Genomic DNA, 27,665 nt, shown 5'->3' with positions numbered 1-27,665 from the left:
CTTGATGGGCCGCGTCCTGTCTATTCTTTTGTTGATGGGCGCCGGCTAGGATCGTTATCCTTTGAGTGGGAATTCGTGGCTAGATCTGGGAAGGGCTTGTGTGTCATACTGTACTTTATATTTTATAGTATTGTTATATACATTTATTTAGATTTTTACGAATTTTTACAAGTTCATTTCTCACAGTCCCCCGCCTAATAATTCATTACATTAAAAATTCGTGTTATTTCATCCAATTCTGCAGGGGAGGACTATAATTTTTTACTCACATTCATCTTCTTCCCAGTCTGTTAACGAATTCTCACTATATGCTTGTGCCAGGTTATATTTATTTTCAAACTTCTTTAAGGTTTTAATCACATTTTCGTTTTCTTTTTCCTTCTCTAATTTCATTAGTTTAGAGAGAGGAGTAGGTCTCCCTTGCGCTTTCTCAGGATCAATTGGAAGTGTGGCAATCTGCATTCCTTGCACAACAGAGTGAATTAGTCTGATGAAGCAAGGAATTAAGCAGGGAAGGAAAATGATTCCGGCAACTGAACAAGTGATGAAAAATACTAGCTTCTTCCACCAAGCTCCTTGCCCGAATATCTGGTCCCACCAGGAGGCTTGTAGGATTGAATTCCATTTTTGGACTGGCACATGAGCTACTTTTTTAATTTCAGCAGCCAATCCTTTTTATTGTTTCTCCGTAATCGTCTATTTCTATACAACACTCGGATTCGTTGTATCTGCCACACACTCCTCCCTTCTCGGCTAGCAAATAATCGAGAGCTAGTCTGTTTTGGTACACAAAAGCTCTCATTTGTGAATGTTGTTTGGCTAGGAGTTCTAGGGCTTCTGAAGTGTGGTTGGAAACTATCTCTACCACCGCTTGTAATCTGATAAGTCTGTTGAGGAGATAAATGGGGGTTCTGTAACCCCAGCTGCCATCATTTGCCCAAGTAGCGGCCCGTAATATTGAATGATCCTTTTGGCAGGTCATTCTTCCTCGTTTTACTTCTGGTTGCCTCCCGCTATTGGTAGTTTCCGTTTTAATTCCTTCCTTTGTCTGTTTAATGTCTCAAAGAGAGGGGCTCAATGATTTACTCTCTGTTTTAGGTAGAGTAAAGAAAAAGGGCCGAATTATTCCAAGTGTGCAGGATCCTTTCTATTTTCTGGGTAGCTCGCTGTATGCCTTTTCCAATACTAATATATACTATTAGGAGCTTTTAACTTGTCAACTTCATTCCTATGCTGGATCATTTTTGAACCCAGTAAAGTTCAATTATTTGCCTTATTCCACATTATTCCCCCGGAGCTTCATGGATTGCCCCAGAGTTTTTGTTTGTTCCGAAATTACCGTGAGTGTGCTTACACACGGGTATAGCTTACTAAATCAGTGAAATTCTTTATTCCTTCTAGCGACTTCAATATTAGCCCGCGGGTGGTTCAGGTTGCCATGGTTTTGTTTTTGCTTTCCGCATTACAATGAATCCGTGAGTGTGCTTACACACGGGTATATTGTTACTAAATCAGTGAATTCTTTCTTTTCCTTCTGGTTTTTGTTTAATTTTTTGATATTTTAGAGCTTACTCATTTTAGAAGTTACTCTGTAGTCCCTCTCCCTTCCAATGGCCGTCTTTCAGCTGATTTAAACCGCTATGAAAAGTTAACATGGGTAACTAAATCTGTGGCTATTTCTTTTTGTTTGTTACATTGCAGATTGGAATTGGTTTTGGCAACCCCCAATTGCTGTATTGTTTCTCTATTGCTCATAATGTTCACTTAAGCCTTGCTCTGCTGTTCTAGTTTCTTTTTCTGTGCTTCTGCTTCTTGCCTCTTTAACTCTAGGGTTAATTGTTTTATTTTGTTTTCAGGGTCTACCCCTTCCTCATCCCTGGAGAAGCAGAATACTTGGTTGAATTGCAAAACATACCCGGTCATCACTACTTTTTAACAAATCAAGGATTATCGGTTCATTATTAAAAAAAGCCTTTTTTTCATGTTTTAAATTTTTACTTTCCCAATATACTTTCCCTCCCATGGTACACATTTTTAAATTCGCTTTATTGTAACATAGGGTTAATATGCCAAAAAGGTAATATGTCTTTTCCCCCCTATCTAGGACCGTTTTGTTACATTGACTGCACGTTTGTTACATTGACTGCAATTGGATTGGGGGAATCATTTCCACTTCTCTCTTATACTTGAAATGGGAATTTTCAGTCTTTCTTTTCATAGGAGTTTTAGACTGCCCGTTCTTAAGCCTTGCCCCTGAGTGGTAACACTAGACCTTCCCCTTTAATTCACAAAGATTATACTGAGTGCTGTTAGACAAACAACAACGGACCGGAGTAGTTAACTATTCGTCTGGTATCTGTGGCAGTCTGACACTGCTCACACTTCCCCAGGAGACGCTCCCGGAGATTACCTCGGAGGTTCTCGGGAATCATTCTCTCGGCAAAAGCACATAACCCAGGTGTATCCTCTGCCTGTATCCCTCTGCCGCCCTTATAAAAATACTCGGCGGGGATTACCATCTTCCCCGGCAGCAGGGATATTCTTCAGGGGCCCTTGTAGTTCTTATGGTGTATCTTCCTTTTAAAGGTAGCCCCACCGAGACGATTCTGGGTCTGTCCTGCACGGTACTTTTACAATCAATTTCCACTCAATTTCCAAAGCCTTGGAGTCTAGTTTCTCTCTTCCCCTTTTGAAAAAGTAGGAACGCACTCAGGAGAGTCGAGTTCCAACAATCTCGCTCTGGTGGCAAGTATTAAGAAACGGCAGTCAGCTCCTGTCTCCTCTGTTCTTTGGTACACAGACAATTCTACAGTTCTTAGGTTTGTAACTCTCCCCAACAGTGGGTTACTCAAATTTGTTTACAACAAGCACATTTAAAATGTATAAATGGAAAACAATCACAGTTTGCGTTGATGTAAACTTATCTGGTCTGCAGCTCTACGATTTTAGAACAATCATGTACTAATTTTTCTGAATAGAAAACTGAGCAGGATTTTTTGTGCAGTGGTTTTCAATTCTAAACCGGGTGAGCTGATTAAGATGGCTTCATATTTTAGAAGCCTGGAATCAGTCAGCCACTTCTCTGCTTTTTGCTGCAATATGTTTTTCACATCGTGGGGAGTGTAAACTACCAGGGGAGGAAAAGTTATTTTCCTTGCTTCTCTTATTAACAGAGCCACTGTTACAATTGCTTGTAAACACGTAGGCTAACCCCGACTGATTGGATCTAAGATCTTTGAAGCCTATAGGCTTTCTTTTGTCTGCTTATTCCTGAGTCAGGACTCCTGTGTTTTTTGTTTCCCCACATTCACGAACAACGGAATTTCTTTATTCTTATCTGGTAGAGTTAGTACCGGGGCAGTCATAAGAACATTTTTTAATTTCTGGAAATTAGACTCATTCTGTTCAGTTCACTTCAGCCTGTCAGTGTTTAATCTTTCATACAAAAAACTTCACTTTTTCACTGAAACCCTCAATCCACTGCCTGCAATATCCAAAGAGCCTGCAATTTGTCTAATTTGCCTTTAATTGTTTTTGGTGCAGGCAATGCAAGGATGTCTGCTACCCTCTCCGGGTCTAATTTTTCTTGAGATATCCAATGTCTGAGGTATTTATTTTTTATTTCAGGCTCTGTGAATTGCAGCTTGGATTTTGATACTTTCAAACTTTTCTTTCTTAGAAAGTTTTAACAAGGCAATCGTGCTTTTCTTCACACTCTCTTCAGTCGGGCCAGCTATTTAGCAAGTCATCTACATACTGTGAAAGCTTTTGTCCTGTCTTCAAGAGCAAATTGGGTTAACATTTGTTCTAAAGCTTGTCCGAAATGGTTCGGAGACTCCACAAACCCCTGGGGGAGGACCGTCCACCTTTGCTGTTGCTTACGGTTTGTATCTGTGGCCTCCCACTGAAATGCAAAATAAATCTCTACTCCTTTCATCCAGAGGGCAAGTCTAAAAAGCATCTTTCAAATTAATCACACTATACCACATATCTTCTGGTGTGAGTCTATTTAGTAAAGTATAGGGGTTGGCTACCACCGGGAATTTAGTCCGGGTCTTAGCGTTTACCGCTCGTAGGTCCTGGATTAATCGGACGCTACTATCCGTCTTTTTACAGCTACGATGGGGATGTTGGGTTGAGACATGCAAGGCTCTAAAGTACCCTCGTTTAGGAGGTCATCAATTATTTGTTTCAACTCCCTTCTCTCTTTGAATGCTATACTTCAGGGTTTATTTTCTTTTCATTTTTAGGAGTCAACTTAAATATTTTCACCACTAATTCAGAATTTTTTAATCAAGATATTAATTCTTAAAGCAACAATCATGTCCCTTCTCAGTAAATTGTAATCTGCTTCTTCTACTAATAGCAAATTCCTTAAGCAAATTTTATTTTCAGATTCTATTTCCACATCTTTTATTACAGGCACTTCAAAGGGGTCTCCCTTTGCACTGATTACAAAAACTTTTTCTCTGCTAGCCACACATCCGTATGGCAATTTCTGCAGGGTACTTTTCTCTGCCCCAGTATCTACAAGAAAAACTTACTTCTTGTCGTTAGGGGCCCACTTTTAATTTTATCAAGGGCTTCTTGGATGTTCTGGTCTCTAAATTAAAGAGCCCCTGACACTCTTAATCTTCTTGAAAAATTTTCTCATCTTTTATTCTTTGTTTACAATTCCGCTGAACGTGTCTTACCTTTTTACAGTAGTAGCATTCCGGGCTCTCTCTCCGTGGGGCCGGGGCTGCCCAGTGAGAACCTCGACTTTTTCCGGGTAGTGATTTAAACTTACCCTGCATCTGTTCTTGTTTCTGGACTTCTTTTACCGCTGTTACTAAAATTCTAGCTTGCGATTTCTGCTTCTCATCTTCTCTTCTCATGTACACTTTTTGAGCTTCCCTTAGGAGCTCTTGAAGACTTTTATCTTGCCACCCCTCAATCTTTTCTAATTTCCTCCTAATATCTTCCCAAGATTTAGCAACAAATTGTGTTTTTAACAGAACCTCCCCCACAGGAGAGTTCGGGTCAGTTTCAGAGTAAATCTGTAAACTTCGCCGTAATCTCTCGATCTATTCAGTGGGTGGTTCCTTTTTTCCTTGACACTCTTTGAAAACTTTGCTAATGTTCTGGCCCCTAGGGACCGCTTCTCTCATACCTTGTACAATCATGCTCCTTAAATCCATTATGTTCCGTCTGCCTTCCTCTGTCTGTGCATTCCAGCTCGGGCTTGCGCTAGGCCATTTCTGGTTACCTGGCATCCCCTGTGGATTGCGTCTGTCCCAGTCTCTGATCCCGGCTTTGTTTAATCATTTCTCTTTCCTCCGGATTAAACAGTGATCTCAGGATTGCCATAAGATCGTCAAAGTATAAATGCTACTCCTTAAAAATTCATCTAACCTCTCAGCCACTCGAGAGGGTCATCTAACAACCGCCCCATCTCTTTTTAAATGCTCTTACATCTCCAGAGTTAAGGGGGACATTCACAAAACCGATCACTCCCGGGGCCGTCGGTACTTCCCTAAGAGGGAGCAACCGGTGCCCCTCTTCACTCTCTCCCCATTCATTATCTATCATTCTCGCTCTTAAACGGGTTCTACTTGCGGGAGGGGAATTGGTGATTGTGTGTTGCCTCCCTGTTATTAATGGTGGGAATTTTGCCGCCACCCGGTTGAAGGGAGGAGTCCCCTCCGTTGTATGGGAGGGTCCCGGTAGTGACGGCTGGATCGGCAGGGGCGGATAGGGTGTTCCCCAGCCTTGCGCAGAAAAAACCTCCGAGGAGGTTGCTGTGGTTACGGTGTTTACAGGCGGGGAAAGGGGAAGGGCTGCCGCCATCGCTCCTGGCCCCGAGTCTCCCGTCTGAGACACACGTATCTCAGTGGGTTGGTCTCGGGGGCCCAAGGGTGCTGTGGGCATTTCTTGATTTACAGAGGAAGGTCCCGCTGGTCCTCGATACGGGGGTGGTAAGTGATCGAGGGGTTCCCAGGACTCAGTTTTCGACTCACGTTTTTCTTTTTGCTTTATTGGAAATAGCCCTACTCTGGCATTTACTCAGAGCTTGGCGTATTCCCTCTCCTCAGGATCTGAGGGGACTTTGTTCTCCACATAGGAGAACAACTTGTTACACGTCCATTTTTCAAATGTGCCTAACACTGGCCAAGTGAGGTGACTTCTCAACTCCTGTCCTCCCCAAACCTCCATACAATAATGTATTAATTTCTCCTTTGATTTCCCCTTCTTCTGGGGACAATCTTCCTAGTGTTTTAGCATCCACCCCAAGGGACTTTCCAGTGGGATGTCTGGTGATTCCTCCCCCTGATCGGAGGAATCTTCTCCTGTGCTTCTTCCTTGAAGCTTACTCTTTTTCTGCCCTATACTTCGCAAATATATTCTTACCTTTCTTCGACTTCTCCGTGAGTCGATATCAGTTTCTGCGTTGTGTACTTAGGAATCAAAATTTGCCGATACTCACCTTTCAGCGAGCTGAGCTGAGGTCTCTTGTAATCGGAACTTTTGATTCTTCCCTGGACCTCTCCCTGGGTCCGTTACTAAGAGGGTTTACCAGCCTCGAGCTCGACAAGACGTCCCTTCCCCTCTTAGTACCTTGCGATCAGTTTCCCGAGACACCCTTGGTCTCAGGTTTTTACGAGTGTGTGACGAGGGAAAAAAAAACTTTCACTCTGTATCGCTTCCTTCGCGGCCGGCCAATTCCCTCGCAGGAGGATGGAAACGCGACCTTGAAGTCCGCACTCGCTTCGTGATCAGATCACGTCTCACACACTCGCCCGATCGCCCGCTCAACCAGCAGTACTTACAGCTATTTTCCTGCGTGGGTGTCCCTTGTGCGCACTAGACGTTTTACGAGCAAAGTAAGCCGCGGCTCCCGAAGGCTCCGTGCCTTCCGAGCTCTCCGATCCGGATTTATCCTTTTTATTGTGGTTTTTACCTCCGCCTAAATTTGGTTCGGATATCGGAACGAACTACGGGGGTTCTCAACTCACCAGGCCGCCAAAATCAGCGGGGGTACCCGTCCCGGGCAGCGAGATTCCCCGCAGTTTCTCCGATCCGAGTCACGGCACCAATCTGTTATAAATGCAAAGGCAGATTTGGGTTAAATAAAAACAATTTATTATAAAACAATTTCTATAAAAAAAATAAACAATGAGGGAAAACCACAATAAAACCAAACAGCGCAGCGCTGGGTGGACAGGGGTCTATACTCAAAGGTTATAGGTGTTCCCAAATCCACGCAGGAGGGGTAGACTGTCCGGGGTTTTTATAGGGATTTTTAGCCTTGAGGCCAAATTCCAGGCAGGCACCATTCATCAACAGTTCTTGATTGTCGTATGAATTGATTTCCTGGCATTGGAGAATAGAGTCGAATGGACGTCCGGACCGAGTCTCCTCATATGTAAAGAAATTCTGAGTGGCTCTTGTGGTTCAGGCATCCGGATGGGATGGCTGGATCCGGGTTGGAGCCGATGGATATTTCGGCTGGATTTTTCCTTTTGTTTACTTGATGGCTTCCCCCAACGGTAGCCTGCAAGGCGAGGTGTTCGGGTGTACGGTGATGAATATCATCGTCGGTGCCTCTCCGTTTTGGCTTGATGTTTCGTGTCCTGCCTATTCTTCCCCGTTGATGGTCACCGAGCCTGTCCTTGTCAGTTTGAGGAGTTTTTTTTCCTGTCAGCTTGATGGGCCGCGTCCTGTCTATTCTTTTGTTGATGGGCGCCGGCTAGGATCGTTATCCTTTGAGTGGGAATTCGTGGCTAGATCTGGGAAGGGCTTGTGTGTCATACTGTACTTTATATTTTATAGTATTGTTATATACATTTATTTAGATTTTTACGAATTTTTACAAGTTCATTTCTCACAAGTTGCAAACCTGTCCTGTCCACACAGAAGTTTAACTTTAAATGCAGTTCAGCCAAGAAGTGCCTGCTTTGGGGCATCAGCAGTAATGTTTGCCCCTGTGAAATACATGCCTTGGCTCAGACTCACTCAGAAATTTAGTGAATTTTTTGGCAGTAGCTCTACAATTCTTCAAGGAATGTACAAAGACATCATACATAAAATCTCATTAGTCCTAACTGGTATTTTTACAGACAATTGTCTGTAAAATAACCTGTCCCCAGGCTATTCTAATCTGTGGCACTGGCTACCCCAGCTCACAATGCTCCCCGTCCAATTTCCAAGTCTCAAGTGATTCAGTCCTTCCCATCTCCTCTTTCAGCCCTCTCTATAGCTCTGAACTTAAATCTGCCCTTTAACACCTACTGACTTTTCAAACACACTCCCACATTCTATGTTTCAGCAGCTGTAAGGGGGCAATCAGGCCAAATCTATTCTCACAAGTAAAGCTTTGTACTATAGTGCTGCCTTTTTTGCATAGTAGCATTGTAGCACTGGTTTGGAAGGCAGAGGAGAAGGGGAGGGCGGCCTGGAAGGAACTACAGCACCACAGCTAAGTAGACACATCAGTGCTGCCCTTCTTGCCATATTTACTACCATTTTAATAGTCTCTTGGATCCAGGTGCTGCAGCAAACCACAGCAATCAGCATGACATATTTGATGGCACTCATAATCAGTTTCCCAGCTGGTGTCTCTAACATAACAGAAAACTTTGTCAATCCAGTGGAAGTAGAGAACCTTCTGAAGGCTGGGAAGGACAGTGTTTGCATGCATCTTCTCTCCTCTTTCTCATTGGTTTCCCTCACCAGAAGCACCCAAGAAACCCTCATGAACAAGGTAAGGGTCATTTAGTAATTCAAAGTAAATATAAATTTGATAAGGTTTGATAAGGTTCATTAAAACTCAGATGTGACAAAGAGACTCTGCCTATGCAACAGCACAAGGGTAGGCTCCCTCTGAGGCCTGTATCTTGCAGCTAAAGGAATGCTCTGGCCCTGCTTGTGACTCATGTTTACATGGAAGTTTTCTTTTGCTTTACTACATTGGGAAAGAATAGACCTTTCACAGCAAGGGGAAAAAAAAAAAAAAGAGCAGAAAGAAAAGCAAGTCCTTTGCAAGGAAGACAGCCTTCACTTCATAGAACTTAACAGGAAAAAAGCTGATGTGACGAATTATTCCCTCACCTACGTAATGGCTACGAAAATAAGACATTCAAAAATCAAGCAGAATTGGGGTGAAAGTAAGGAGGAGAAACAACCAAGAAAAAAAATATAAGTAAGGAATGCAAGGGTAAAAGGCAGTGCCCACTGACTGTTTCTCATCACAGCCCAGCCTCCAAGATGGGTTTTGGAGGCTGTATATCCCCAGTCCCTCCTTGGATGGGAGTGAGGTTACTTTTGATTTAAGCAGCAATGACACACTCAAAATAATTCATCCAGATAAATTTCTTGCCCACAGCTGGACTCATGGAGAAAAGGGTGCCAGAAGCTGGTCACATTTTTCTGATGAGCCTGTAAATGGTGAGTTGATCAGAGAACTGAGCAGGGAACCAAATCCAATGGGAACTAGCTTCAGTCTTGCTGCTGATTTATTGCATTACTCCTTTCATCATCTGTGCTTTTTTTTTAATGTTGATTCTTAAAAAAAAAAATCCTGGTTTCCACTGCCATCACTTGTGCTGGTAGTGCTCAGTTCTGTGCCTCAACTCATCAGTGATTTCAGTACCCCTCCAACCTGAGTGCTCCATACCTGCAATGGGTAATACCTGCAAAATGCCCAGCATTCCTGGGATTCCAAAGAGTTACTATGAGCACAGGGCAAAGTCAGATCCTTCAGTCAAGAGTGCTAGAGAAGGTGCTTACCAGAAGGAATGTTCTCACTGTCGGGATCTTGTTCAATTCCATCAGCAGTCTGAGTGCTTTCTCGTGGTTACTACAGTACTCCTCGTACACAAAGAATTTGTCTTTCTGTAAGGAAAAACAAAGTAACTTACTGACTCAGACACCACTAGAGAGATTATTTTGCCACAGTCTGTTACCAAATTCTTTACATAGAGAGGTGGACTCCAAGTGGCGTTAGCATTGGAGTTTTCATGAAGTGTGTGACACTCGTCTAATGTGAATAATGTATACAGGTATTCACTAATTCCTGACTTACTCTGTTTTAAGTTAACAGAGATTTTCCTGAGCACTAAGACTTTCAGCACTTTTCTTCTTAACACTTCACTGAGATCACAGAATTCTTTCTTGAAAGGAGGGATTTTGCTATCTTGAGAAAACTTGCATGTGTGTCAAGATATTCCATGAAAGTAGCCAGGAGCAAAACAAAGCCAGGAACAAGGGGGCTGACCATTACTGCAGGAGGAAGAAAGCCAAGTGGCTGGGAAGAACTAAGGCCTGAAAGAAGCTCTGAATCTGGAGGGGAACTATAACATGAAGTAGTCAGCTGGAAATTCCCTTGCCTCTCAAGAGGTGAGAGCCAGGCCCCAGCAGGTTGACTGGTTTACTTTGTGTTCTGAAACAAGCAGCAGACAAAACTTAACAGCTATATATAATAGTTTCTGCAACTGGAAGAATTTCACCAAATAACCAACATATTACAGATACTAAACAAAGAGAAAGGTAGCTGCAAAACTAGACTGAGCTACTAACACTGGGACATGTCACACCCACAAGCACATGCTGGAATGAAATCCCCTATTAAGAAATAAAGGTCAGCTGGCAGGTCAGGGTCAGCAAGTTCTGCTATACTGATCTTCAGATTCAAAGACAGTACAGCTCCTTCTGTCTAAAATGATCAGAGATACTGAACCCATTTCAAACACTAGGTATCTGGAAACATTGGAGTGATTGACAAAAGAAGCAGAAACAACTATTTTCATGCCCGAGCAGATAACGCAAGGGGCGAGTTGATACTCTCAAAGCTGGTAGGAAGGGCTGAAGTTTTGGCAATGTTCAGAGCTTCCAGTCCTGCATTCACCTGAATAAAAGGGGAATCATGAGACTGTATTAGGCTTTAGGCAAAATGAATGACTCAAAAGCCAAAAAACCCATCATTTTTGAGTGCTTCTCGCAATAGTACTTTATTTCCTGGTTCACGTTGGCTTCTATGCTGTAATGCAGTGCCATGTGGAGGCACCCACACAAGCCAGTTTGCACATCAAAAAGTAATTTCAAAGCATTAGTGTGGTACTCTGCGGGGTAATATGTGAGGCTTTCCAGCGCTACCATCTCAGGGCACCAAGCCATGTAGCAAACGCCTTCCAGTTTGCTGTTGCATTCACAGCATGATTCTGGTCTGAAAACATTCTATCTGAACCTTTTAATCTCCCCAGAATCTGGAAGTTAATTTTTTTGAGTTTTGATTGGAGTCCTAGCACTCTTAGAGCTTCAGCTGTGTCAGCTGAAGGTATTTGCAGCATCTAGCTACTTTTAAGACAGCTTACAGTGATCCAAGCAAAAAAGTATTGCCAGCTGAAGGAGTTCACTAGCAGGAAATCATGGGATCCAGCTGCAGTCACTGGATATTCCTTCTGCTATTGTCACAAGGAAAAGAAATTGCATTTATGTTAGTTTAGGAGAATTTGACATTCTGGTCAGATGTTCAGTGGTAGATATACATATTCAAAGTCTGTAAAATGCTTTTGGGTTGGGTTTTTCACTAACCTGATTAATTTTTCCTCTCCTTGTACTTCAAAAGAAAGAACTGAGAATAAATAGATGTATGTCCAAACATAAGAACAATGGTACAAAGCAAATAAAACCACAGTCACAAAGAGTACGGTACGAAGAGCTGGAATGCAGATGTTCAGGACTTTTATCCTTCATCGGCAGCAATTCACGTTGCTACTGAGGTGCAATACTGGGAAGCTGCAAAGAAACAAAAGCTTCTGACCACCAGATGCAGCAAAAGGCAGGCCTGTGACCACAGCACAATAGAGGAAAAAAGGCAACAGGATTGTTGTCAAGCATAAAAACAAGAGAGTTACAGAGTAAAACAGATAGAGAAGTTTTTCCCACATTTTCTCCTCTCACCTCTCCTGAACTCCCTGGATGCACACAAGCACCATGCTTGAAACTAAAACCAGCAGCCATTACCACAAGATCATCTGTTACATCAGTGCATACAAAATGTCACTGCTCAGGTTTCTGACTGCAGCTTTGGAGCTTGGGAGGGTATATTTAGATCACGACAAAATCCTTTTGCTAAAGCTCAAGACTGTGCAATAATTATACACACACCAGAGTGCTTTCCTCAAATCTTTCCCAGCTATACCCCATGCTGGCGACCCACAAATATGAGAACTATGCTTAAAATTACTCAGTGTCTGAAGTGTTTCATTTCCTCTCTGGGTGATACTCAGTCCTGGGCTCTCCCATAGCCTGGTGAGGAAATTATCAGTTATGTAATTACAGATGTCAGCCCAGGAATTCTGAACCTGCAGTTGCTCTAGGTTAAAAGTGCAATTATGGTCAGACATGTGACCAGATAAAAAAGGCACTTTCTTACTCAGCAAATCTGCTGGATACACAGCTAGACCTTCTGTTTTGGCAACAGAAGTAAGTCTGTACTGTTCTCAGTTTGGTTAGTCTTTAACCAACAGTTTATTCTCCAAATATGTTATTTTGGATCCATTAGTATTGCCCACAAATCAGTGCAAATATGAAAACACATTTGACTAGAAAAAAGCAAATAAGATATTTGGAAAACTGCAACATTTTATTTGGACATATTTTAAAGAAGGCATGGCATTTTCTTGTTTCAAAGCAGGCTGAAACCAACGTTTTCAACATCAAAAACCTAAACAGAACACACAATTCTCAACAAAACAATATCCCTGATGACTTAGACAGTAAAATTGATCACTCATGCAACACTGCTCCAAAAAATGAGCATAACACACGTTTCCCTAGAACAAGTTTCTAGCTATTACATCCCCAAATCTCTAGCAATATGACAATTCTTTGCCCTTCTGCTCCACACACAATCACACCCTTTCCTGCCCTGCAAAAGTGAGCCTGTGCTCACAAGGTGTGGTCACTCCACGGTCAGCGCAGGTGTTCTCTCTGACACTCGAGACAAGTCCCACATGCTGTTTTTGTTCAAGGCTGTACACTGGATTTGGAATGAATATTCACGGATGTTATTTACCATCTCTTACAGTCACACTGAATCCCTGCTCCAGAATAAACTCCGGCATCTACCATCAGACAATGAACTCCTGATCACCCGACCACATGGAGTACAGTAGGGCAGACAATGTCTGCCTTCTGAAGGAAAACAATTTTTCACACCTGAATACCAGAGCAAGCACATTTCATCATCTCTTAAAATACTTCAAAAAGACAATGTGCATTAATATCTTTTTCGGAATTCTTGCAAAATCTGCTTGCTTGCTTTAGGTGTTACTCAAGACTTGAATCCTTATGAACTAGAGGTCCTTGGGACAATATTGGGCCCATAACTACCATCCCTTGATGTATTCAAAAAAGGTGTCAGTGTGGCACTTCAGCCAATGGTTTAACGGTGAACAAGGTGGTGGTGCTGGGCTGATGTGAGACTTGATGGTCCTAAAGGTCTTTTCCAACCTTGATGATTCCATGGTTCTATAAAAGCAGTGTTCTGCTTCTGAAGGCTGGTGGACCACTGCCGAGCAAGGCTCTTCTAGGCCAAGACAGACCAGGAAGAGTCAGGTCCATGTAGACTAGTGGACATTAAGGATACACAGATCTCATAAAGAGGATCCAAGCACTGCAGTCTGATGGAACTCCATCAGATGGTGAAACTGGGGATTGCTACAAGGATGTACGATACACAGAAACTTGGAGAAAACATGCTCCACTAAAAAAATGCAGTGTCTGGATAAAACAGTGCTTTAAGAATCCTCAAGTTATTCACCAAATTTTTAAGTATTTTTAACACTTTCTAAAGTGTTTCTAAAGAAAAGGACCTGTGCTAAGACCTGGCTGCTGACAAGTACTGGATTCATAATCAGGACCAGGAACGACCCTGCCAGGTAATCACAACAGCAGATATACCAGTACATTCAAGATTCAGGGGCCTTATGCCACTTCCTCACTGCAAGCTCCCCACAGGACTCACTGTGATTTGATGATAATGAAAAGGCAACACTGAGGGTGTTCCAGCACTACTTCTAAGCATATTTCAACAACAGAACCCTGCCCAAAATCAAAGGCCAAAGAAATGTTGCCCACTGTTTCCCTGGGTGAAATGGCGAGAGCGTGTGCTGATGAGAGCTCCCCAGCCCTGCAGCACTGGCAGCGAGTGGCTGCTGCGATCCATGACCCTGGTGTGCTGCAGGGCTGCTGAGCAGGGACACATCACACACCCCTGCCTGCAGCACCAGGCAAACACCTGCAGTTGTTCTGAGGCGCTTTAAATTGTGCTGCTTTTTTGATGGGTGGGAAAAAAAAGGAAAAAAAAATCAACAGAAAAGGAAAGAGTTTCTAAAAATACATTGTTGTTTAGTTCAGTTTGATGTGATGTCCATTATTCTAACCTCATTCACAAGTTTTTTCCCACCCTACCCATAACTTTCATACAAGACACACATTGTCATAGTATTGCTATAAGCCTTAGAGATTAGGGTTTGCTAAGGGACCAGAGAGTTTATGACAGGAAACTATTTTCAGATTGCATTAACTCATTGTACTTACAAATTTTAAGAAAACATTTCCCAGTTCATGCTGAGACTGGGGTTCTGGTTGCAAACAGAATTCCAGAGCAGCCAGGAACTCCTTGTGAACACCAAGAATGTCTTCAATGTTTGAAAATAAGATCTGAAATATAAAGGGAAAAACATTGCCAGTTTTTCAATATATCACAGAGCTTTTTGCTAAGTAGTAACACCAAAATACTGTAGAGCTCTAGACTTACCACAATAGGATCCAAAGCTCAGACAAGGTCTTGTAAAGAATGAACTACATTGTATTTGCCCCTTTCCTAGTCCCCTATAAAAATCTTTACTGCTACTGAAGCACCTGCTGTAAATTAAGGTTATCTTTGCAGACCCCTGAGCATGATAAATGCAAGCAACCTCTTTTAAGTCTTGAGAATATTTTTCATGAAAACAGACAGGTACGTGGAGCCACAATGTCAAACTCATTTTACAGGAGACAGAAGCAGGGAGTAATTTGCCTTTCCTTCCCATGCATTAGAAATCCCTTTCTGGAAGAAAGGGACTTGAAGGTATCAAACACGAGGGTGCACTTGTAAATAGTAGACAAAATCTGCTGTATGGAATCCGGCCTTTCACTGCCCAGTGTACTGCCCAGAGGACAGAAGAGCGTTCATTTCTCACAAACCTCAAGAGCAGCATTTAGAGCTCCCTCTCACTGACCTCAGTGACACCAAAAGGCACATGTAGAGGGGAAGAGGCCCCTCGTTCAACCTTGTATTAAAAGCTAATGGTGACAGTTAAATGATCCCTGTGATTAGAATATATGTGTGCTAAGGGGAATAAACCGCCAGGGTGAAAGATGCTATAAACACACTATAAATCTTGGTCATTTTCATACAAAATGTGCAAAGAAAGTGTGAATCCACGTGTAGGAGATGGAATGCTACCTAGAGAGGGGCAGAAGTCCTGATGTGAGATGACAGCCATCAGTACTGGCAGCCACTGGAGGGAAGGCTAAAAGGGAACTAAATCCTGGAGTCTGCAGTGACATAGGTGTTGCAGACAATGTTTCCATCACTTTGCTTTAACGATGTCACTTGCAAAGAGAAGACCTGCAGTGCAGTCAAACAAGCTTTCACATTGGAAGAAGCTCCCAGATCTGGCTCAGGGAGCAGGTGACCCTAAAGTATGCAGCCTGACAGAACCAGCATTCATCTTCCTGGCATCTGCTGTGGGAAGTGATCAAGCCTAACATCTCCAAACACTTCCCAAAATTCCTTACCGTAACACCAAACTCTTCAACTTTATGCAGTAGAATTTATTCACCAGCTGTAGCACTGAGTCAGACTGGTGGCTGGTGATGTGGCAGCAATTCAGAGAAACAATGATCTGTAAATTAGGTCTAGTTATTAAAGCTAGGACTGAAACCTCAATTCCTGGTTTAAAACCAGTTTCTCTTTGGTTTAGCAGGGGTGGACAAAATCAGGAATTCAAGGCTCTGCAGGCAGCCAGGTTCAACTCTATATTTCCGTTACTCACAAGGATGGGCAGAGTATTTCTCTTAAACTCCTCCTTCAAGCTGACTGCATGTCCAGAGTGGAGCCTGTTGCATCTTCCTTGTCTTTGCTTCCCCCTCCCTTCAGGAATTCTGAGATATGGTGCTGTGCACCATCATTAATGCCCACTTGTGCATCAGAGCTTCTTTCTAGGCTTCAAGAAGCTGAAAGATTCCAATACACTGAATTTGCACTGACTGGCTCTGAACCTAAAAAAAGGCCAGGGAGCTAGGATCCTTTCATTGCTCCCTATAAACTTCTTATGCTAATTCAAGTGGAGCCTGCAAGTATGTGTGTGTAAATGTGGCTGAAAGTGATGTGATGTGATGATGCAGTAGCCCTTGCCTGCATTGCTTTGCTGGAAGCTGTACCAGAAGGGGATTAACAAGCAAGAGGAAAACATCTGTCAGGGATGATTTTATCCTTCAGGAGCAGTCTTCAGGGGTGGTTTTTGTTCCAAGGAATATCTGTGCAAGCTAATGAATTCTGAGGTGATCAGTAAAGCTCTGTTTGCAGCAGAATTTGCAGGTAAGAGTTACTTGAAAATCAAGGTAGCAGACAGACCTTGACTGCACGTGGTCTTGTACCAAATCCAGTTACCAGCCTTGTGCATGCCCTCAAGTTATACTCAAGCCTTCAAACTGCTCTATCAGTGAAGTGATAGCAGTGCCTGCTGTGAGCACAGTCTAACAGTAACACATCAGGAGAGTTATTTCCACATGAGGCAGTGAATACATTCAAACCGATTTTTTTTATCATGTTGCTGCAGCTGTTAGTCACTGGCACACTTGTAAAATCTGGGCCTGGCACAGGACTCAATGTGGCCTTTCTGGAGAGAGCTACAGTGACTAAAGATTACTGAAATCTCTGGTGCTTAGCACCAGCTGTAGGAGAGATGTGCAAAATTATACTGGGAGCAATAACCCAACTTATCTTAAAAAACACTTTCTCCTTGTCCAGGTAAGTGACTGCCTGAGTGACTGCCCTGTATTTTCCTCAAGGCATTTCTGCCACGTGAAGAAAGAGAGTAATGTCAGGCTTCTCCTTACATAAGCTGCCGAACCACTTTTAATAGTCTCTTGTACTGTTGGCCATCTCACAGCTCTCTGGTGACTCAAGACACACAGTATCAGCAGCAGATTATCAGAAGTCCCAACTCCACCTTGCTTTTCCTGCCTCTATCAGCGAGGTGAGAGAAAAGAGTGGGAAATAAAAAACAAGTATCTTTCAACTGCAGGAAAGACAAATTATTTGGTATAGCGGGAGATGGTGGGTGGAAGGAGGAGACAATATTGACTCTGGAAACTATGGGCACAGGAAAACTTATGTCTTGTGATTCTGTTTTACCAGAAAGGCATAAGCCTTTTATTACTGAAGAGAATCTCTCTTATTAAAAGCTGGGTACTGTAATAACAGCAATAAATGAGGTCTTACAGTGGCCTCAAAAAGACCATTTAAAGCATTTAAAGAATGACACAAAAATGAAGTGGTACTTCACCACAGTGTGAAGAAACTTCAAATACAAACCCTGCTGACAGGATTTGTAGGCACTGCATCTGATTATGTGGCAGTCATAATTTATATTCATTTTGATGATATGAGTAACGATAGAATAATAATTTTCATCAACATCAACAATGACAAATAGTTGTGTGAATTTATTTTCATGCAGAGCTTAGTTTTTTGCACACTTCTACGTACACAAGAGCTACTGTCACTAATCATTTGTCTACCTTTTCGTCAGCCATCCCTGAACTTACTCCAGATGCTGGACGGTGAGTTTTTGGAGAGTGGGGATTTCCAAATTTGAAGACAGCAAGAGGTTGAACTCTCCAAAGCTGCCAGCAGTCTTGTTCCCAGCCCCTTCTGGTATCAGCCAGTCAACACCACCTTGCTGGCCTGAAGAACCGACAGCCGAGGTGGGGCTAGGACTCTGCTCACCTGCTACATGCAGGAAGCCTGGCACAGGAAATGGAGGAGCAGCCACACCAGCTGCAGCAGCACTTTGGGTGTGACACAACTCCTGTGGCTGCCCTGTTCCCTCGGGGCAAAGCTGCTGCTAATTCAGGACCTCCAGTACCAAACAAAAGTGCAGTAAAGCATCATCCAGTGACAAACAATCTGTGCTCTGTTCCACTCACCAGTGGGTTTCACTTGTGTTGGTGTATGAAGAGGGGTTTGGTTTCATGTGCATATGTGTACAAGATGAGTTTTTAACACAAATATCTACAAGAAAGTGTTTTGTGTATTTATGACATTAATGAACACCATGCACCCCTGTGACCACAGGCACTACAGAAGCCTGTATCTCACAGCTCTCTATGTCTACTCTTTCCAGCGCAAAATTCATCCAGGAACCTCCTCACACAAGAGTCTCACAATATGTAGACCTCCCACAAAAACCCAAATTCCTTTCCAAAAGAACCCAAAGGAAAATTCCTGCCCCCTCCTCATAAGCCCTATAAAATTTCTATTAGTAGAAAACAGCAGATGCAAATTGGCTAACCGAATACTATCAAACAAAACAGACAAAGGCTGTGCATTCCCTGCCTTTCCTCTCAGACATTGAAATGGCCCCTCTGTACTCTACTCAGCATTTCACTAATCTTGCCAAAAGTTAGTATCTCTGACAACACTACACTGTTGTCAAATTTTACTAAAATTAGCTGGTGAGATGAAAAATTACTGGAAGATGACAGCTACAAGAATAGGCAAACAGATTGACAGATAAACTGTCAACATGAGCTCCTTTCCTTAGGGAACCAACTTCATGATAAGCATCAATATGACAAGAGGATATTTGATATTTATATCTCTGAATCTAGCCTTTCATTGCATATCACTTTCCCTACCAAGAAAACAAGGAAGACAGAAGAAATACCTTAACATTCTCCTCTGTTATGTACTTCTCAGCTTTGTCCACTGCATTCTGCCGGATCCGGTGAAGAAATGCCTGTAGAGATGAAAGAAGATTTATGTTCAAATAGTTTGATAATACTTTGATTTCAGTCTTTTATTTCCTCTAGGTTCCCATCAACACAGTGTGGCTTCAAGACTGAAAGAATTCATGAAAACATTTATGTAAACATTCATGAACCCCCCACCACAGATGTCCAGGCTACACGCAGGCACTACCAAAGACATTTCCTACAATGCTGTTGGGCTTTGCCTGACAATAAATATCTTCCCTTTGTTGAAGATTTTAGCTTTAATTATCTGTTATTAGCAGTAGACTACAGCACGGTCCAGTCACTCTGAAGATTTCCTGTGTCTCCAGGAGGCAGCTCTTCTGTCCCCAGGGCTGTGTGGAAGGGACAGTCACACTGCTGGAGCTGCGGCACGTCAGAGCCATGGCTAGGGACAAGTTCAACAGTCTCACTATATGGGGAAGGGAAATGGAAATCACCAGACAGTGTCTGCAACACACTGTCCTGTTCAATTTATTTCAGTTGGTTAAAAGCAGATGAAGCAACGCTGGAACTTTGTACTTAGGTCAGGTTTCCCCTTCCCTCAGCTCTGCACAACTCTGGCTTTAACAGCCAAATCAATAAAAAGCTCCAGGCCAGATACAAATGAACAGTGATCTGAATATCAACCTGAAAAGCATAACTCTGGCTACCGGAAGTTGGGAGGACCTACTTGCATTTAGTCTGAACACACCCACAAACCTATTTGACTCAGTGGGAATGGTTTAGAAAACAATACTGCATGGGATTTCCATCTCAAGACTCCACTGGTTTAGCAATTATTGGCTAAAAGGCATCTCTGAACTGAGAGCAGAGAATTTTCCTATCCACAGGCATCAGCAGAGATGGAAATACCTTCAGGAGAGACTGAAGGGTAGCCATTGAGGACAGAATCTGCTGCAATAAACTACATAACCTCTACAAAGAAGGGAAGAGGGCTTTCCTCTGTCTTGTCAGTGTCTTCTAACTTGCCTCCTACACAAAGGAGTGAGCCCTGAAGAGTGCAGTGAATAAGGTTGAAAGAACTTTTCTTACTCACCTGAGTGAGTGAGGGGAAGTCGGTCATGTGTTTGTTTAGGGCACAAAGCAGCTTTGTTACAGCTTGATAATAAAAAGCCCTTTAAAACCCAACTATTCCTGAGCAAGGTCCATGTCAGCTGGTGCATACTCAGCTTTTGTCTTTTCCCTTTTCCCTGCTGGGATCAGCAGCAGCTTACAACCTGTTCAGAAGCAATGCCACTGAACCAAACTTAGAGCTTATGGAATGCCTTCATCTCTGGTGTTCTGCTTGGCAGACAGTGAACATGTTCCTCTGACTGACTTTCAGCTCTAAAAGAGACACATCTCTGTTCCAGCTTAGACATGGCTCTCTGTCACTCATCAACCATTCACACTTTAAAGGACAAGCAACAGTAAAAAAGACATTAATTAATGAGGCACAGAGACCCTACATTTGTTTTTAGCCCTGGATTTTCAACCTGCTTTTGAACAAATTTCAGAGACCATAACCATATTGTTCCTCTACTACTGCTAAATAGGAAGATCTTGGCTAGATTCCAGCTAGATATGGAGAACTCAGAGGAGTTTGTGGGGGGACTAAGAAGTGTGAAGAATAGATTCCTGCATCAAAGGAACAGGACACATGTGCCAGTGGCAGAAGTGTTATTATTTTGTAAGGACCAGCCAGTCCACCCTGCCAATAATCTGGCCAGGAACTGTAGTGCTCAGCAGCAGTCAGGGAACTGTCTGAGATGAAGTGTTCAGCATGATGACTGATGACAGGAGGAATAGCTGCTGCACTCCAGTGTTGGGTGTGATAGCTGAGCATTAGTAACCAGGCACCTGAGTTGTACAAAGTGGCACATCATTCTAGAGTCACTCATTTGCTGACGGGAAGTCAGCAGTGATTTTCCTCGCTTTAATCACAAACCTGTTTGGAGACAACAAACCCAACTGAAATCATCAATTAACCTACACAATTAGCAGCTCCACTGGTGACTAATAGTTACCTGCACATCAGTCCCAGTATGAAGGGTCTAATAATAGAGAGCTGTATACAGAAGTGCCAATCACATTAGCTGTTACAGGCCACTCAATAAAAAAGCGGAGACTGTGTTAATCTGTGATGTTTGTCTGAAAAGACCACTTGATGTGGAAAAGGAAAGGGAGGAAAAAAGAGAGGAAAATCAAACAAAAGATTAAAAAAAGGCATAGAAGCAGAGAGAGGAAGAAGGATGAAAGACCTAGAAGGAAAACAGTCAACTTTGTAGATAGTCTCTCAAATCTCATACAGCCTGATTTACCTTGATGTGAGTGGACAGCAGTCTCTCCAGTAATAGTAAAACAAGATAGTTACAAGAGATTTTGGTTTTATAGATTTAATAGTCTAATTTCCAAAATTAAATTCTCCTCAAATTATCAAAATGTAATGGATGCCGAACAAGTTTTGTTCCCCATTTTTCCTACTTCCCCAATACCTACTGAGGTGTAAGAAGAACCTTTTGCAACACAGTCATTCAAACTGAAAGTATGAAAACCACAAGCTATTAAACAGCAGCTCATGGAGATAACATTGCATGCCCCGTTCACATGGCAACACCACTTTCTTCCAAACCACTTCCTGCTTGGAAAAAGCAATCCTTTTCCCAGAGATGTTATTCTGACATTCAGGTCAGTATTCCCCAAACTTCTCCAGTGATTTTTTGTGCTACTTGTTTTATTATGGTCTAAGCTCATCTGTACTAGCACTAGGCCTCTAATCACTTGGTGATACAGACTCCAAGTTCTATTATACAAGTAGTGTACAACTCTTTTGGGGGAAGGGAGTGCTATGATCTTTCATTAGACCTATTGATTTAGCTGGAAAATCAGAGTTATTTGGACAAGGACACGACAAAAGTGATGCCAAAAGAGAGAAGGTGGTGGTGGATGAATATTGAAAAACTTGCCGTGCCTATATCTTATTCATATTCCAAAATATTTTGTTATAAGACAGGAAGTAGCTGAAAGGGAAAAAGCTTGTCTGACCTCCTACAAAGTTTCTGAGACAAATTCTCTCTGGTTGCTCCAACCTTTTCATACTCCACACAACTCATATATAAATTCAAGGGGTCTGGTCCTTGGCATTTTTCATAGGGACCCCACAGTATAATTCTTTTCACCTGCAAGACCTTCAATCTCTGTAGAAACTAGCCTCCAAGGATATGTGGAAGCATGGGGGGTCAGCTTCCTTAGGAGATCTTGGAAGTACCACCTGGGGACTCTGAAAATCATTCCTAGGACACTGTAGGATGATCACAATCACCCCTCCATTGCAATCAAGAGCAGAAATCTCTACTGTGGCATGCTGTTGGTTTCCTCATCTCTGAAACTACCAGGGATTACTGAAACAACAACCAACTGCAGATCACCGAGACTGCTGAAGAGCTGAAACCGACCAATGGGCAACAAAAGTAGGCTCTGCTTCCTTTCATCTTCTTGTACCCTGGTCAGGACTTGTAAGAATGATGATTTCACAGATTTCACAAGGGGCAGAGATAGGAAGTCAGCTGACAGCACATCATCTCCTCCTTTATCCCCCAGCTGCACTGCTGCCACTGCCAGTGCTCCACCGTGCTCACACTGGGCCGGGTCTGAGCTGTCTGCATGGGCAGCAGAGGAAGAGAGAAGCACTGGACGAGCCCATGGATTCAGAACAAGAACAGGTCATGGCACAAGGCAGGGAAAAAATGGGAAACCAGGCTGATCAGTTTTCATTCTTCTGATAAAGATTTTAAAGGTCTCATCTTCCATTTTGATGTGCTCAGAATTAGGAAAACAGTCTAGAGAGGACTAGTTTCGGTTTAAAATTCTGCTGTGGTAACATAATGTTTATTCGTGCACTGTGACTTGTTGTCCTAGAGATCTGCTATTCCCAAACTCAGCAGGCCACAGCTGATGCTCCTCATGTCATGCATAAGCACAACTTACAGTTTGTCTTACAGGCTTGAAAAGCCTTGCAGGATTCAAGCAAATCTATGACAAATTAGAATGAGTAGAGTGAAATGTTTCCTTTCTGCTTCACATCATGTTGGACAAGTTCCTTCCAATGCAGATTAACAGAAACACATTACAGATCTAGAATGAAATTTAAGTATAAAAATTCATTTCATTAAGTAAGTACTTTTTGATGGCCCATTTTGTTTGAAAGTGTTCTGCTCTTCTATTAATGCTCCTCACAATCCACTGTTTCAATGAAATCTCGTTGTTTTGAGTGTCTCTGCAGCACCTCTAAAGCACAAAAAGCACTGAGTATGTTTTAAGGAAAGAATTTGTTAATTAGTTGTTGTCACATGAAGAAGTTGCACACATGAAACACATGAAGCAACTGGGACTTCTCTCAAATGCTCTTCATATGGGCCTTGTTGAACTCAGCTTGTAGCCTTAATTAGGGAAAATCAGTATTTTCCATCTTCTATGTAGCTGAAGTAACACAAGGCAACACTAGGGACAAGGCAGTGACAGTTTACTCGTGCCTCTTCACAAAATTCATGTTTAAGGCAGATACTTCCTCAAACATTCAGAAACAGCAAGAGACTTCTTACTGAACAGCAAGGCAGGCAAAGTGTGCCCACCCCTGAGGGAAACGAAAAGGAGAACAGAAACAGTGGTGAGGCAACTGGTCCCTGCTGCTGGAGAAGCAACAACTTAAAGCAAAATCCTATAAAACCTGTTTTCTGAACACCTGACTGCAATGTCACATTGCACCTGAGAGACAAGTGAGACTATTTCATTAAACTCATCAGTGATCAGGACTGATTCAGAACAAGCGTCCAGGGATCTAAATGAGCCTGGAATTTTCAGGGTTAATATTAATAAATTGTTTTACACTTGTGCCATCAGTTGCTTAAGGCTTCTTGCAAGTGCAGATGTCTTGTTTCCAAGAAAATGTGTTCACAGTGACAAATTAAGAGGTGACATGAACAATAAATTCCAGCATTTGACCATCACTATCATCTTCACCTTGCAACTACAGCACAGGGGCCATACATATGAACAAGAACTTGCAAGCATAATTTTAATTTCTCTTTTTTTCATCAATTGAATTAGTGTTAGTAAATTTGGCTGTTAGAAGTCTTTGCCTCCATACCAAAAAGCCCTATTGTCTTTAGCAAAGCAGCTCAAAGGTCCTGTGGAAACACAGCTTTACTGAAATAGTCTGACAAATTCAACTGAGTGTTCACTGAAGTTTGTTTCAAGAACAGATGCATCCTTGCTCATGTTACTCAATTGTTAGCTTTGAACCTTGTCATTCTGATCATGCTCTTTTGCTTTCTATCAGATATGCAGCTCATAAGCTAAAGCTCTACACAAATGACAGGAAACAAATACCCTGCATCCCCATCCTGCATGTCATCTGCAGTTCTCACCTGCACTGAGGTCTGAAAGTGATTGCAATAAATAATCTCAAAGTACCATAACAATGACTGCACAGGGCTATTTAAATCTTTCAGCATCTCCTTTCAAGCACAGTTGTAACTACCTGACTGCAGGACTGCAGTGATGGCTCACAGTCTTAAGTCACCAACCAACTGAGAATCGAGACACCTCAGCTGGGAGGAACCTGCTTCAGTTCTGCTGCTCCTGGCATGGCCTGAAGTGCTTTGCACTGTTAACCATCATCTAATCATGTCCATCCTAGAGACAGATGCATTTTAAAGACAGATAAAGTAATTCCTGAGTAAATATGATGAATGATTTTCCAACGTCTCTTGCTGTCCTGGGAAAATGCCAACATACAATGTAGAATACTGGGTCTGACTCCGATTTTTCAGTTGTGAAGTTAAGTTAGAATATTGGAAACCAGGTGCAACTCTTTTGACATTACTAGTGTTAAACATGTAAAATGGAACAATACTGAAACAACTGTACTACTTTTAAAGAGCCTATGACTGTATCTCTTACTGGCAATCCAGTAGTCCCTCACTGCCCAATTGCTGCTATATTAATATTTCTATAAGAACACATTTTAAATTATGAGTGTCTGGAGAAGGAAGGAAGAACTTAAGCATCAGAGAGTGCATTATACTAAAATTCTCCTAAACAATAGAGCCACAGCTGTGCGAGAGAGCAACTCTGCAAAAACATTGTAGCTGTAGCTGAGACCTACAGGCAAATTAATTCATCAGCAAACACCTGAACAGGGACTTGCCTGACAGACAGAGGTGTTTAGTAAGAGGAAATAGCACCAGAAATATCTTTTATTGCCCTATTTTCAGGCTTCCTGTGTATCAAACTGGCTTTAAAGCCTCAAAGCTTATTAGTACTTTTTTTTTTTAATCTATCCCCTGAAGAGGAACTAAATTATTAGCTAACCAAGATGATTAATAAAAAGGAAAAAAAAAAGAAAAAGTCACACACATCATGGAGTATCAGTCATTCTCTGCAAACAGCTCAGGCAGTCTGAGCTGTAGAAGCTGCACGATCATTTCACACACAGAAAGGCACAGGAGTTACAGGAGGCACCATCTCTTCCCACAGCAAACTGCATGACCACTCACAAAAAAAAGCAGATTCCATTTCAGGTGAAACTGGAAAGACCCTCAGGAAATAAATGCAGCTTCAATTGCAAAATTCAAATATGTCACAAGGGAGAGATCTTTTGACCTGAAGCTTATTTTCACTGGGTATTTTTTGTAATTGTATAGATACATAAGCAATAAATACATTAATACAAATAATAATAAACAATAATAAATACATATCACAAAACCACCACTCATACTGGCAATTTAATAAACTTTAACTAAGCACTAATCATGGCAATTTGAAACTTCTTCCCCACTTCTTAGTCTGACATATGGTGAATGCTGATAAATACTAAATGAAATATAGAAATAAATGAAATATTCAGAAATTCTGCTATTTGAAATTATGTAAGTGCATGTATGAATAAAACATTTCAATAAATAAACTTGATTATTTATTTTTAAATACTAGATAAGAGAAACAGCTAGTGCTAACATGAAGTACATGCCTGAGATAATTCCAAAAATCTGATTTGTCCTCAGCCAACCCTGAATTTTAAGGTTCATGCTGTTATGACCACAATGTCTATAACATCAAATCAGTCACAAAATACTGGCATTGCACAGCACTAGGGCTTTCAGCTGTGCTTTAATAAGGACTCAGACATTCCAACTGTTTTCTTCTCACTTGGAACTTCTTGACAGAGGTCCAGCACAAAATGGCTTCTGTCAACAAATCTCTTGGGCTTTTAACGAAGATTCACCTCATCTACTCGAACCCCCTGAAAGCTGAAGCCTTCCCTGAGTCAGTGATCCAGGTTCCCACTACAACAGAGCAGTGGACAGGCAACTTAGAGGATGAGTCACTTTAGGAGGCTGTTTAAGAAGAGAGGCTGAATTACCATCTAGAAAGGTTTCTCTATCAAGGTGAGCCTGGGTGACGAACTTAGCTCAGACCACGCTCCTGTGCTACACCCCTCTCACAGCATCGGCAAATACAAATTCCAGGACAGTGAAGTGTTACTGAATCGTCTCTAGAAGTGAACTAGAACTGCCTCGGTCACTCATGGATGCTTAGAGGTGTGGGGGCACTGCAAGTTGACACATACAAAATTCACATGCACGGACATTCTCAGCACGGTGGTATTCCGGGACTAATCACAAGTGAGCTGATCTAGCAAGCACTTCCCAGGAAAAGTCTTTTACTAAAAAAGCTCTAAAAAGATCCCGGACCATCATCTCCAGCACACTGCTGTTTACACTGGAATTCTGCAACAAAAAAAACACGATCAAACCAAATTCATGCTTGGACTGATGGAGGGAGGTGGAACTGAAGGGAAGCCATAGAGAAAAATGTTGCAGCATTTCTCACTCCAAAGAGAGATCCCTTTCTTAAGGAGGAGCTGTTTTCATTTGAATTACAAAAAAGCTTTTGTGAAGTGAAAGACAGGCTGCTGCAGAAAGACCATTGTCTCTTCTCCATCATTGCCCTGACCTCTGCTAGCCCCTCCTCCCACCAGTCACTAATATTTGCATTCTCAGACAGGTCAAAAGATCCCAGTTCACTTCAGGGCCCCAAAAGCTACATTTCTCACCTCTGAAATCCTTCAGAACTCATTGCTATTGATTTCTGCATATCTCCCGTATCCTGACTTCTCTTGACTCCTCTTCATACTCTCCCTCCTTTATAATGTCATTTCTGTATCACTTTCAATAATCTCATTATTGTAGACTTAAAACCCCAAACCCCTCCTCTTCTTTGCTTAAGCATGCCCTTTTGTGAATATCTATCCCTGGAAGATTCCACCCCATTCTAGTATCAATAGCAAATATGTTTGTTTGGATTTTCAAAAGAACTTAAGAAAGCTACATGCATAATTCTCTCAAGCCTTTGGCATATTCTCCCTTTTACTGGCCTCTTCATGTCATTTTCCCTGTTCTATAATCATGAGATTACTTTAATCATCTTACTGTAGCATGACACTCTTCAAAATGTTTTCAGGACAAAGTTTGGTTGTACAGTGTGGTTTACTTCACTTTTATATAGAGAAATAAAGCCAGACAAGTCTGTGTCTGCTTAGTCTTTATGGT

General features: G+C 42.1%; 1 protein-coding gene across 3 annotated transcripts in view; it reads right to left on the bottom strand.

The window, feature by feature from the left end:
- Positions 1 to 27,665, bottom strand: part of PREX1 (phosphatidylinositol-3,4,5-trisphosphate dependent Rac exchange factor 1) — a 138,222-nt gene that overhangs the window by 64,122 nt on the left and 46,435 nt on the right. For 2 of the 3 annotated variants that reach the window (XM_088064409.1, XM_014254045.2), the window contains exons 2-4: positions 18,984 to 19,055; positions 14,584 to 14,706; positions 9,769 to 9,873 (exon numbers count right to left, since the gene is read on the bottom strand). In XM_088064409.1, the coding sequence (XP_087920535.1) occupies positions 9,769 to 9,873; positions 14,584 to 14,706; positions 18,984 to 19,055 (300 nt within the window). Of the gene's footprint in view, positions 1 to 9,768; positions 9,874 to 11,571; positions 11,745 to 14,583; positions 14,707 to 18,983; positions 19,056 to 27,665 lie in introns of those variants that run through there. The other variant, XM_088064410.1, reaches the window with a different exon arrangement.

Source organism: Pseudopodoces humilis, chromosome 19 (assembly GCF_049639895.1).
Source record: "Pseudopodoces humilis isolate 2021_Gansu_Grassland_sample_001 chromosome 19, ASM4963989v1, whole genome shotgun sequence".
In the NCBI taxonomy this organism is placed as follows: domain Eukaryota; kingdom Metazoa; phylum Chordata; class Aves; order Passeriformes; family Paridae; genus Pseudopodoces; species Pseudopodoces humilis.
Note: the sequence above shows the minus strand (reverse complement) of the source record. Positions and strands in the feature narration are given on the sequence as shown.